Source organism: Salvelinus alpinus, chromosome 15 (assembly GCF_045679555.1).
Source record: "Salvelinus alpinus chromosome 15, SLU_Salpinus.1, whole genome shotgun sequence".
NCBI classification, from domain to species: domain Eukaryota; kingdom Metazoa; phylum Chordata; class Actinopteri; order Salmoniformes; family Salmonidae; genus Salvelinus; species Salvelinus alpinus.
The window spans coordinates 8,942,098-8,956,287 of NC_092100.1; the positions used below are offsets into that span (position 1 = coordinate 8,942,098).

A 14,190-nucleotide genomic window follows, 5' to 3' on the forward strand; every position below is an offset into this window, starting at 1 on the left:
TGGGCCTTACATTCCTCTGTACTGGGTCTTACATTCCTCTGTACTGGGCCTTACAATCCTCTGCACTGGGCCTTACATTCCTCTGTACTGGGTTGTACTGGGCCTTACAATCCTCTGTACTGGGCCTTACAATCCTCTGTACTGGGCCTTACAATCCTCTGCACTGGGCCTTACATTCCTCTGTACTGGGTTGTACTGGGCCTTACAATCCTCTGTACTGGGCCTTACAATCCTCTGCACTGGGCCTTACATTCCTCTGTACTGGGTTGTACTGGGCCTTACATTCCTCTGTACTGGGTCTTACATTCCTCTGTACTGGGTTGTACTGGGCCTTACATTTCTCTGTACTGGGTTGTACTGGGCCTTACATTCCTCTGTACTGGGCTGTACTGGGCCTTACATTCCTCTGTACTGGGCCTTACATTCCTCTGTACTGGGCCTTACATTCCTCTGTACTGGGCCTTACATTCCTCTGTACTGGGCCTTACATTCCTCTGTACTGGGCCTTACATTCCTCTGTTCTGGGCTGTACTAGGTCTTTACATTCCTCTGTACTGGGCCTTACATTTCTCTGTACTGGGCCTTACATTCTTCTGTACTGGGCCTTACATTCCTCTGTACTGGGCTGTACTAGGTCTTTACATTCCTCTGCACTGGGCCTTACAATCCTCTGTACTGGGTTGTACTGGGCCTTACAATCCTCTGTACTGGGCCTTACAATCCTCTGTACTGGGCCTTACAATCCTCTGCACTGGGCCTTACATTCCTCTGTACTGGGTTGTACTGGGCCTTACATTCCTCTGTACTGGGTCTTACATTCCTCTGTACTGGGCCTTACAATCCTCTGCACTGGGCCTTACATTCCTCTGTACTGGGTTGTACTGGGCCTTACAATCCTCTGTACTGGGCCTTACAATCCTCTGTACTGGGCCTTACAATCCTCTGCACTGGGCCTTACATTCCTCTGTACTGGGCCTTACAATCCTCTGCACTGGGCCTTACATTCCTCTGTACTGGTTTGTACTGGGCCTTACATTCCTCTGTACTGGGTCTTACATTCCTCTGTACTGGGTTGTACTGGGCCTTACATTTCTCTGTACTGGGTTGTACTGGGCCTTACATTCCTCTGTACTGGGCTGTACTGGGCCTTACATTCCTCTGTACTGGGCCTTACTTTCCTCTGTACTGGGCCTTACAATCCTCTGTACTGGGCCTTACATTCCTCTGTACTGAGTTGTACTGGGCCTTACCTTCCTCTGTACTGGGCCTTACATTCCTCTGTACTGGGCTGTACTGGGCCTTACATTCCTCTGTACTGGGCCTTACATTCCACTGTACTGGGCCTTACATTCCTCTGTACTGGGTTGTACTGGGCCTTACATTCCTCTGTACTGGGTTGTACTGGGCCTTACATTCATCTGTACTGGGCTGTACTGGGCCTTACATTCCACTGTACTGGGCTGTACTGGGTCTTACATTCCTCTGTACTGGGCCTTACATTCCTCTGTACTGGGTTGTACTGGGCCTTATATTCCTCTGTACTGGGCTGTACTGGGCCTTACATTCCTCTGTACTGGGCCTTACATTCCTCTGTACTGGGCCTTACATTCCTCTGTACTGGGCCTTACAATCCTCTGTACTGGGCCTTACATTCTTCTGTACTGGGTTGTACTGGGCCTTACATTCCTCTGTACTGGGCCTTACATTCCTCTGTACTGGGCTGTACTGGGCCTTACATTCCTCTGTACTGGGCCTTACATTCCTCTGTACTGGGCTGTACTGGGCCTTACATTCCTCTGTACTGGGCCTTACATTCCACTGTACTGGGTTGTACTGGGCCTTACATTCCTCTGTACTGGGCTGTACTGGGCCTTACATTCCTCTGTACTGGGCCTTACATTTCTCTGTACTGGGTTGTACTGGGCCTTACATTCCTCTGTACTGGATTGTACTGGGCCTTACATTCCTCTGTACTGGGCTGTACTGGGCCTTACATTCCTCTGTACTGGGCCTTACTCTGTACTGGGTTGTACTGGGCCTTACAGGTAGGCTAGTTGAGAACAAGTTCTCATTTACAACTGCGACCTGGCCAAGATGAAGCAAAGCAGTGCGACACAAACAACAACACAGAGTTACACATGGAATAAACAAACATACAGTCAATAATACACTAGAAAAAAGTTATATACAGTGTGTGCAAATGAAGTAAGATAAGGGAGGTAGGCAATAAATAGGCCATACAGGCAAAATAATTACAATTTAGCAATTAAACACTGGAGTGATAGATGTGCAGAATATGAATGTGCAAGTAGAGATACTGGGGTGCAAAGGAGCTAAATAAATAAATGCAGTATGGGGATGAGGTAGTTGGATGGGCTATTTACAGATGGACTATGTACAGGTGCAGTGATCTGTGAGCTGCTCTGACATCTGGTGCTTGAAGTTAGTGAGAAAGATATGATTCTCCAGCTTCAGTGATTTTTGCAATTTGTTCCAGTCATTGGCAGCAGAGAACTGGAAGGAAAGGCGGCCGAAGGAGGAATTGGCTTTGGGGGTGACCAGTGAAATATACCTGCTGGAGCGCGTGCTACGGGTGGGTGTTGCTATGGTGACCAGTGAGCTGAGATAAGGTGGGTATTTACCTAGCAGAGACTAATAGATGACCTGGAGCCAGTGGGTTTGGCAACGAATATGAAGCGAGGGCCAGCCAACGACAGCATACAGGTCGCAGTGGTGGGTAGTATATGGGGCTTCGGTGACAAAACGGATGGCACTGTGATCGACTGCATCCAATTTGCTGAGTAGAGTAGTGGAGGCTATTTTGTAAATGAAGTCAAGGATCGATAGGATGGTCAGTTTTACGAGGGTATGTTTGGCAGCATGAGTGAAGGACGCTTTGTTGTGAAATAGGAAGCCGATTTTAGATTAATTTTGGATAATCATATAGACACATGACACACACACACACACACACACACACAATAACTGGTGTTGTCATGGAATGTTTCGGGGAAAGCATGTGGCACACTGCAGACGTGGATAACCTTTGAACTCCAATAATGTATCTTTCAACTACAGGGACATTTTTATTTATTTTATTTTATTTCACCTTTTATTTAACTAGGCAAGTCAAATTGCTGGAAGGTTTGTAAGCTTTTGATGGGACTTTTGTAAACCTTTCTTAAAATCATAGTTGTGACATATCTTACATGACAGTAAGAAAATAAAAAAGGTTAAATACCATAATAGCAGAACTAAGAGAAACATATTTTGTTGGCAATGGATTGTGGTAAAACAAGATTCTGAACAGTCAAAGGTCACGGAAGCCCTCCAATTAACAAGATAATTAACTTTTTCTCTCCCTCTTTTTAATCAGGTAAATGAGTATTTGAAGGATATCATTGGTCAGGAGCGGAGGAGAAAAAGGCAGAGTGCTGAGCCTGTTGGCAGGCCAGGGGTGAGTGTCTCCTCCTCTCCTCTCTTCTTAGTCCTTCTTTCCTACCCACTCCATCTTTTTATTCTGGTTTTAGGAGCATCTTCTACATTTTCAATGACCAGGTCTTACAGTTAGATATGCACTTGTTTCAAATTCAATGTATGCATTTAATCATTGATCATCAATCATTTGTGCAATACAGATTCAAAACTGTTGAATTTGAATTCAATTTTTGAATACAAATGGAAAATTATTGAAATCAAATTCAATCTCTGCTGTCACTAATATCATTCCATATTTAAGCCTCAATGTTTATATTTTATGTTATAGCAGCACCAGGCAAGCTCTTTGTCAACATGAACAGCATGATATTTCTGTGCAATGCCCTTGCTCAGCTTGGTCCCAGATCTGTTTGTGGTGTCCTGCCAACTCCTCTGTTTATTGTCAAGCCCCATTGGCACAAGCTGATCTGGGACCAGACTACTTTCTCTCCTGTACTTTCTTCACACACCCCACACAGTGAAAAATGTTACGTCAAGTCCTTTCAATGCTACTTACAAGACAAGTCATTTAGTCTGGGGACACACAGGTCAAACAGGAAGCAGACTAACCTATCTATGAGTTGTTGCGTCTAGCTAGCGTGTTTCATAAAACATGCTACGTGAGGCTTCTCTAATGCCATATGACAGGTTGATGTGCCAGATGAATCATGCTCTTTGGCTCTGAACAATCATGTCATCAGGCAGGCTGGTTCAGTTTTATGGTTGGCTGAGCAGCAGGGTTGACATGGTAACATGGCCTCTGACACAGCACAACTGGCAAGTTGATGTCATCTTCTTTCCTTCCTCTTCCCTCATCTCCTCCCCTTCTTTCCCTCATCTCCTCTCCTCTCATTTCCCTCTTCCTTTTCTCTCCCCTTCCTCTCTTCTCCCCCCATCCCATCCAACGTCTCTCCTCTCTTCTTTGCGTGCCCATCTAGACATGTTTTATCAACTTGTCCTGGTCGGCTGGCTGGCTGGTGTGTGTGTGTTCGTTCCCCACTCCACCCTGTCTAGAAGTGAAGATAGCTGCTGTTTGATGCTGATGTGAGCTGTCAGTGTACAGAGGCAGTCTCCTGCTCCCCCACATGCCTGAATTGAACACAACTGTCCCAGAGCTGTCCCTGGGCTGGACACCCATTGGCCCCAGAACAGAGCTGTCCCTGGGCTGGACACCCATTGGCCCCAGAACAGAGCTGTCCCTTAGCTGAACACCCATTGGGGAAAGATAGGGACAACACTAACGGCAGGGATAGGGAAAAGGAGAAAGAACAACTTCAACAGTAGCAGCCCTAACCCAGGGCCACTCACAGACTGTGATGATCTGATAGAACTCAGCTCTTCATTTGCCATCCACTGCTAGGCTCCAGCCACTCCCAGCTGCCCATACACTGAGGCTAGGAAACACTGTCACCACCGATTATATCCACGATAATAATAATTTCAATAAGCATTTCTCTACGGCTGGCCATGCTTTCCTCCTGGCTACCCAAACCCCGGCCAACAGCTCCGCACCCCCTGCAGCTACTTGCCCAAGCCTCCCCTGCTTCTCCTTCACCCAAATTCAGATAACAGATGTTCTGAAAGAGCTGCAAAACCTGAACCCGTACAAATCAGCCGGGCTAGACAATCTGCACCCTCTCTTTCTAAAATTATCCGCCGCCATTGTTGCAACCCCTATTACCAGTCTGTTCAACCTCTTTCGTATCGTCCGAGATCCCTAAAGATTGGAAAGCTGCCACAGTCATCCCCCTCTTCAAAGGGGGTGACACTCTAGACCCAAACTGTTATAGACCTATATCCATCTTGCCCTGCCTATCTAAGGTCTTCGAAAGCCAAGTTAACAAACAGAAGATCACTGTCCATTTCGAATCCCACCGTACCTTCCCCGCTGTGCAATTCGGTTTCTGAGCTGATCACGGGTGCACCTCATCCACGCTCAAGGTAGTAAATGATATCATAACCGTCATCGATAAAAGACAGTACTGTGCAGCCGTCTTCATCGATCTGGCCAAGGCTTTCGACTCTGTCAATCACCGTATTCTTATTGGCAGACTCAACAGCCTTGGTTTCTCAAATGACTGGCTCGCCTGGTTCCCCAAATACTTCTCAGATAGTTCAGTGTGTCAAACCGGAGGGCCTGTTGTCCGGACCTCTGGCAGACTCTATGGGGCTACCACAGGGTTCAATTCTCGGGCCGACTCTTTTCTCTGTATATATCAACGATGTCGCTCTTGCTGCTGGTAATTCCCTGATCCACTTCTACGCAGACGACACCATTCTGTATACATCTGGCCCTTTGGAAACTGTGCTAACAAACCTCCAAACGAGCTTCAATGCCATACAACACTCCTTCCGTGGCCTCCAACTGCTTTTAAATGCTAGTAAAACTAAGTTCATGCTTTTCAACCAATCGCTGCCCGCACCCTCCCGTCCGACTAGCATCACTACTCTGGACGGTTCTGACCTAGAATATGTGGACAACTACAAATACCTAGGTGTCTGGCTAGACTGTAAACTCTCCTTCCAGACTCATATTAAGCATCTCCAATTCAAAATTAAATCTAGAATTGGCTTCCTATTTCGCAACAAAGCCTCCTTCACTCACGCCGCCAAACTTACCCTCGTAAAACTGACTATCCTACCGATCCTCGACTTCGGCGATGTAATTTATAAAATAGCCTCCACTACTCTACTAAGCAAATTGGATGTAGTCTATCACAGTGCCATCCGTTTTGTCACCAAAGCCCCTTATACCACCCGCCACTGCGACCTGTATGCTCTCGTCGGCTGGCCCACGCTTCATAATCGTCGCCAGACCCACTGGCTCCAGGTCATCTATAAGTTTATGCTAGGTAAAGCTCCGCCTTATCTCAGCTCACTGGTCACGATAACAACACCCACCCGTAGCACGCGCTCTAGCAGGTATATCTCACTGGTCATCCCCAAAGCCAACACCTCATTTGGCTACCTTTCCTTCCAGTTCTCTGCTGCCTGTGACTGGAACGAATTGCAAAAATCACTGAAGTTGGAGACTTATATCTCCCACACTAACTTTAACCATCAGCTATCTGAGCAGCTTACCGATCGCTGCAGCTGTACACAGCCCATCTGTAAATAGCCCATCCAATCTACTTACCTCATCCCCATATTGTTTTTATTTACTTTTTTTATACTTTCTCTTGCACACCAATATTTCTACTTGCACATCATCATCTGCACATCTATCACTCCAGTGTTAATTTGCTAAATTGTAATTACTTCACTACTATGGCCTATTTATTGCCTTACCTCCTCACGCCATTTGCACACACTGTATATAGACTTTTTCTATTGTGTTATTGACTGTACGTTTATTTATTCCATGTGTAACTCTGTTGTTGTGTTTTGTGTCATACTGCTTTGCTTTATCTTGGCCAGGTCGCAGTTGTAAATGAGAACTTGTTCTCAACTGGCCTACCTGGTTAAATAAAGGTGAAATATGTATTTTTTTAAACTGCTAGGCTCCAGCCCCTGCTAGGCTCTAGCCACTGCTAGGCTCCAGTCCCTGCTAGGCTCCAGCCCCTGCTAGGCTCCTGCCACTGCTAGGCTCCTGCCGCTGCTAGGCTCCTGCCGCTGCTAGGCTCCTGCCGCTGCTAGGCTCCTGCCGCTGCTAGGCTCCAGCCGCTGCTAGGCTCCAGCCAGGCTGCTATGCTAGGCTCCAGCCAGGCTGCTATGCTAGGCTCCAGGCTGCTATGCTAGGCTCCAGCCAGGCTGCTATGCTAGGCTCCAGGCTGCTATGCTAGGCTCCAGGCTGCTATGCTAGGCTCCAGGCTGCTATGCTAGGCTCCAGGCTGCTATGCTAGGCTCCAGGCTGCTATGCTAGGCTCCAGGCTGCTATGCTAGGCTCCAGGCTGCTCTGCTAGGCTCCAGGCTGCTCTGCTAGGCTCCAGCCACTGCTAGGCTCTATCCACTGCTAGGCTCCTGCCACTGCTAGGCTCCAGCCACTGCTAGGCTCCAGCCACTGCTAGGCTCCTGCCACTGCTAGGCTCCTGCCACTGCTAGGCTCCTGCCACTGCTATGCTCCTGCCACTGCTAGGCTCCAGCCACTGCTAGGCTCTAGCCACTGCTAGGCTCCTGCCACTGCTAGGCTACTGCTAGGCTCCTGCCACTGCTAGGCTCCTGCCACTGCTAGGCTCCAGCCACTGCTAGGCTCCAGCCACTGCTAGGCTCCTGCCACTGCTAGGCTCCTGCCACTGCTAGACTCCAGCCACTGCTAGGCTCCTGCCACTGCTAGGCTACTGCTAGGCTCCTGCCACTGCTAGGCTCCAGCCACTGCTAGACTCCAGCCACTGCTAGGCTCCAGCCACTCCTAGGCTCCTGCCACTGCTAGGCTCCAGCCACTGCTAGGCTCCAGCCACTGCTAGGCTCCAGCCACTGCTAGGCTCCAGCCACTGCTAGGCTCCAGCCAGGCTGCTATGCTAGGCTCCAGCCAGGCTGCTATGCTAGGCTCCAGCCAGGCTGCTATGCTAGGCTCCAGCCAGGCTGCTATGCTAGGCTCCAGCCAGGCTGCTATGCTAGGCTCCAGCCAGGCTGCTATGCTAGGCTCCAGCCAGGCTGCTATGCTAGGCTCCAGCCAGGCTGCTATGCTAGGCTCCAGCCAGGCTGCTATGCTAGGCTCCAGCCAGGCTGCTATGCTAGGCTCCAGCCAGGCTGCTATGCTAGGCTCCAGGCTGCTATGCTAGGCTCCAGGCTGCTATGCTAGGCTCCAGGCTGCTCTGCTAGGCTCCTGCCACTGCTAGGCTCCTGCCACTGCTAGGCTCCTGCCACTGCTAGGCTCCTGCCACTGCTAGGCTCCTGCCACTCCTAGGCTCCTGCCACTGCTAGACTCCTGCCACTCCTAGGCTCCTGCCACTGCTAGGCTCCTGCCACTGCTATGTTCCTGCCACTGCTATGTTCCAGCCACTAGATGACACATAGATTAAGTAAGGGTTATTAACCCCCCCCATCAACACAGAACGCACACACATATATGCACGTACATACACGCACACACTCTCTCTCTCTCTCTCTCCTCATTTCTCCTCTCTCGCTCTCCCCTCTCTCTCTCTTCTATCTCCTCTCTCTCTCTCTCCTCTCTCTCTCTCCTCTCTCTCTCTCTCTCTCTCTCTCTCTCTCTCTCTCTCTCTCTCCCTCCCTCCCTCCCCCGGCACTGTGACCTAGATACTAGCTCCAATAGCTCCCAAAATCTGTCCCGCTCTTTGAGTCGCTGGTTTCGTTCAGGGCCGTGTACCCTCCACGGACAGATGTGCTGCAGTCATCGGGACAAAGAAAAGCTGACTAGGGTGACCCAGGTTTTATTTTAAGCTGCAGCACAGTACGCTGCGAAACCAAACAGACACTGATGGTCAATGCGAAGGCAATGGCAGGGCAGAGTAAAACACAGAAGTAATCCTTTTAAGTTGCAAATCTGTGCAGGATAAATTGAACATGTCTTTTTGGAGGACAGCAAGTTGATTGATGTGGTGGACGGTTGGGATTAGGACCAAGCCTAAGGGCTCCTTAAAGGGGTTTTAATGGTAGTCTTGGCTAGCTCTATCTTTGCTGTGTGTTATCCCCAATTTAGCCCTCCCCTATAGCCCTGCCCCATAGCCTCCCATAGCCCTGCCCTATAGCCTCCCATAGCCCTGCCCTATAGCCTCCCATAGCCCTGCCCTATAGCCTCCCATAGCCCTGCCCTATAGCCTCCCATAGCCCTGCCCTATAGCCTCCCATAGCCCTGCCCTATAGCCTTCCATAGCCCTGCCCCATAGCCTCCCATAGCCCTGCCCTATAGCCTTCCATAGCCCTGCCCTATAGCCTCCCATAGCCCTGCCCTATAGCCTCCCATAGCCCTGCCCTATAGCCTCCCATAGCCCTGCCCTATAGCCTCCCATAGCCCTGCACTATAGCCTTCCATAGCCCTGCCCTATAGCCTCCCATAGCCCTGCCCTATAGCCTTCCATAGCCCTGCCCTATAGCCTCCCATAGCCCTGCCCTATAGCCTCCCATAGCCCTGCCCTATAGCCTCCCATAGCCCTGCCCTATAGCCTCCCATAGCCCTGCCCTATAGCCTTCCATAGCCCTGCCCTATAGCCTCCCATAGCCCTGCCTTATAGCCTCCCATAGCCCTGCCCTATAGCCTCCCATAGCCCTGCCCTATAGCCTCCCATAGCCCTGCCCTATAGCCTCCCATAGCCCTGCCCTATAGCCTCCCATAGCCCTGCCCTATAGCCTCCCATAGCCCTGCCCCATAGCCTCCCATAGCCCTGCCCTATAGCCTGCCATAGCCCTGCCCTATAGCCTGCCATAGCCCTGCCCTATAGCCTGCCATAGCCCTGCCCTATAGCCTCCCATAGCCCTGCCCTATAGCCTTCCATAGCCCTGCCCTATAGCCTGCCATAGCCCTGCCCTATAGCCTGCCATAGCCCTGCCCTACAGCCTTTCATAGCCCTGCCCTATAGCCTTCTCGGACATTGTTGGGACATGCCAACCATAACACCCCCCCACCCCCCACACACACATACACAAATTCCCCATCCTCCTGTTACCACCAGTACCAAATGTTAAGCCTGTTTTTATTCTGGGTTAAAAAGCACAACTTGAATAATTGAAAGCAGAAAATATAATTGGTTTGAAACCATCAAACCATCCCTTCTAATTAGTATTTGATCAGTAACATGGTTTAGGGAGACTTTTCAAGACCGCCATGGATGTAGCTGAATAAGTTCTTCAGCCAATACTACGATAGATGAGTGTGATCAACTGATTCACCCTTCAATGAAATTCTACCTTCTAATCATCTTCTTCACTAAGAGTCCTAGATAGGGCGCGTTGGTAAATTCACTCTGGCTAAGTGAGTCACATATCTCTTATTGAGAGCCTTTGATGTCATTCAGTCAGGGAATGTAACAAACTGACCTTTCCATCAACCTGGAACTGCAAAATTCAAAAAATGTACTGTAGCTTAATTGTTTTTGCTACCGTTGACAGTTGGTCTTTGAAGAAAGCAGTCGCTGCCCAATCGGAGCAGTACTTACACACTTGTCTTCAAAGTCATCTAATTCATAGTGTAATACTGGGCTGACCAGTAGCTTCGTTTTCTCAAACCTAGAAATCAAATCATATTTATTTTATTTTATTTGTCACATACGCCGAATACTACAGGTGTAGACCTTAAAGTGAAATGCTTACTTACGATCCCCTAAACAACAATGCCGTTTTTAAAAATACGGGTAAGAATAAGAAATACAAGTAATTTAAAGAGCAGCAGTAAAATAACAATAGCGAGACTATATACAGGGGGGGTACCGGTACAGAGTCAATGTGTGGGGGCACCGGTTAGGTAATATTTGCATGTAGCTAGAGATATTCAAGTGACTATGCATAGATGATAACAACAGAGAGTAGCAGTGGTATAAAAGGGGGTTCAATGCAAATAGTGGGTAGCCATTTGATTAGGTGTTCAGGAGTCTTATGGCTTGCGGGTAGAATCTGTTTAGAAGCCTCTTGGACTTAGACTTGGTGCTCCGGTACCGCTTGCCGTGCGGTAGAAGGGAAAACAGTGTATGGCTAGGGTGGCTGGAGTCTTTGACAATTTTTAGGGCCTTCCTCTGACACCGCCTGGTATAGAGGTCCTGGATGGCAGGAAGCTTGACCCCAGTGATGTACTGGGCTGTTCGTACTACCCTCTGTACCACCTTGTGGTCGGAGGCCAAGCAGTTGACATTCCAGGCAGGGATGCAACCAGTCAGGATGCCCTCGATGGTGCAGCTGTAGATCCTTTTGAGGATCTGAGGACCCATGCCAAATCTTTTCAGTCTCCTGGGGGGAAATAGGTTTTGTCGTGCCCTCTTCACAACTGTCTTGGTGTGCTTGGACCATGTCAGTTTGTTGGTGATGTGGACACCAATGAACTTGAAGCTCTCAACCTGCTCCACTGCAGCCCCCTCAATGAGAATGGGGGCGTGCTCGGTCCTCTTTTTCCAATCATCTCCTTAGTCTTGATCACGTTGAGGGAGAGGTTGTTGTTCTGGCACCACATGGTCAGGTCTCTGACCTCCTCCCTATAGGTTGTCTCGTCCTTGTCGGTGATCAGGCCTACCACTGTTGTGTCATCGGCAAACTTGATAATGGTATTGGAGTCGTACCTGGCCATGCAGTTATGAGTGAATCACCACCTTCCGGAGACACCTGAAACCCCACCTCTTTAAGGAATACCTAGGATAGGATAAAGTAATCCTTCTAACCCCCCCTCCCCCTTAAAAGAGTTAGATGCACTATTGTAAAGTGGTTGTTCCACTGGATATCATAAGGTGAATGCACCAATTTGTAAGTCGCTCTGGATAAGAGCGTCTGTTAAATGACTTAAATGTAAATGTAAATGAGTACAGGAGGGGACTGAGCACACACCCCTGAGGGGCCCCTGTGTTGAGGATCAGCGTGGCGGATGTGTTGTTACCTACCCTTACCACCTGGGGGCGGCCCGTCAGGAAGTCCAGGATCCAGTTGCAGAGGTAGGTGTTTAGTCCTAGGGTCCTAAGCTTATTGATGAGCTTTGAGGGCACTATGGTGTTGAGCTGTACGCTGAGCTGTAGTCAATTAATAGCATTTTCACATAGGTGTTCCTTTTGTCCAGGCGGGAAAGGGCAGTGTGGGGTGCAATAGAGATTGCATCATCTGTGGATCTGTTGGGGCAGTATGCAAATTGGAGTGGGTCTGGGGTTTCTGGGATAATGGTGTTGATGTGAGCTATGACCAGTCTTTCAAAGCACTTCATGATTACAGACGTGAGTGCTACGGGTCAGTAGTAATTTAGGCAAGTTTCCTTAGTCCCTGTCCCAAAGAACACTATGGTGGTCTGCTTAATACATGTTGGTATTACAGACTCGGACAGGGAGAGGTTGAAAAGGTCAGTGAAGACACTTACCAGTAGGTCAGCGCACGCTCGCAGTACACATCCTGGTAATCCGTCTGGCCCTGCGGCCTTGTGAATGTTGACCTGTTTCAAGGTCTTACTCACATCAGCTGCGGAGAGCGTGATCACACAGTCTTCCGGAACAGCTAGTGCTCTCATGCATGTTTAAGTGTTATTTGCCTCGAAGTGAGCATAGAAGTAGTTAAGCTTGTCTGTTAGGTTTGTGTCACTGGGCAGCTCTTGGCTGTGCTTCCTTTTGTAGTCTGTAATGGTTTGCAAGCCCTGTCACATCCGACGAGCGTCAGAGCCGGTGTAGTACAATTCGATCTTCGTCCTGTATTGAAGCTTTGTCTTTTTGATGGTTCGTCGGTGGGCATAGCAGGATTTCTTATAAGCTTCCGGGTTAGAGTCCCGCTCCTTGAAACGGCAGCTCTAGCCTTTAGCTCAGTGCGGATGTTGCCTGTAATCCATGGCTTCTGGTTGGGGTATGTACGTACGGTCACTGTGGGGACGACGTCATCGATGAAGCCAATGACGGATGTGGTGTACTCCTCAATGCCATCAGAGGAATCCCGTAACATATTTCAGTCTGTGCTAGTAAAACAGTCCTGTAGATTAGCATCTGCTTCATCTGACCACTTTTTTATTGACCGAGACACTGGTGCTTCCTGCTTGAATTTTTGCTTGTAAGCAGGAATCAGGGGGATAGAATTATGGTCAGATTTGGAGGGCAAGGGAGAGTGGAGGGCAAGGGAGAGCTGTACGCGTCTCTGTGTGTGGAGTAAAGGTGGTCCAGAGTTTTTTCCCTCTGGTTGCACATTTAACATGCTGATAGAAATTTGGTAAAACAGATTTAAGTTTCCCTGCATTAAAAAGTCCCCGGCTACTAGGAGCGCCGCATCTCGGTGAGCGTATTCTTGTTTGCTAATGGCGGAATACAGCTTATTCGTCGGGGCGGCAGGTAGCCTAGTGGTTGTAGTGTTGGGCCAGTAACAAAAAGGTTGCTGGATTGAATCCCCGAGCTGACAAGGTAAATATATGTTGTTCTGCCCCTGAACAAGGCGGTTAACCCACTGTTTCTAGGCCGTCATTGTAAATAAGAATTTCTTCTTAACTGACTTGCCTAGTTAAATAAACATTTTTTTAAAATTTTTATTCAAATGCTGTGGTGGTATGTAAACAGCTACGACAAATACAGATGAAAACTCTCTAGGTAGATAGTGTGGTCTACAGCTTATCATGAGATACTCTACCTAAGGCGAGCAATAGCTCGAGACTTCCTTAGATATCGTGCACCAGCTGTTATTTACAAAAATGCATTGTCCGCCGCCCCTTGTCTTACCAGACGTGGCTGTTCTATCCTGCCGGTACAGCGTATAACCAGCTGTATGTTGATAGTGTCGTCGTTCAGCCACCACTCCGTGAAGCATAAGATGTTACAGTTTTGAATGTCCCGTTGGTAATTTAATCTTACGCGTAGGTCACCTATTTTATTGTCCAAAGATTGCATGTTTGCTAGCAGAATGGAAGGGAGTTGGGGTTTATTCAAATTCTCAGAAGGCAGCCCGCCCTCCGGCCCCTTTTTCTCCGCCTCCTCTTCACACAAATCACGGGGATGTGGGCCTGTTCCTGAGAAAGCAGTATATCATTCAGGTCGGGCTCGTCAGACTCGTTAAAGGGAAAAAAGGATTCTGCTGGTCCATGGTGATTAATCGCAGTGCTGATGTCCAGAAGTTATTTTCAGTCATAAGAGATGGTAGCGACAACATTATGTAAAAAAT

General features: G+C 48.7%; 1 protein-coding gene across 2 annotated transcripts in view; it reads left to right on the forward strand.

Moving 5' to 3' along the window:
• Positions 1-14,190, forward strand: part of LOC139539438 (calmodulin-regulated spectrin-associated protein 2-like) — a 90,049-nt gene that overhangs the window by 48,076 nt on the left and 27,783 nt on the right. For both annotated transcript variants that reach the window (XM_071342394.1, XM_071342396.1), the window contains exon 4: positions 3,377-3,457. In XM_071342394.1, the coding sequence (XP_071198495.1) occupies positions 3,377-3,457 (81 nt within the window). The remainder of the gene's footprint in view (positions 1-3,376; positions 3,458-14,190) is intronic.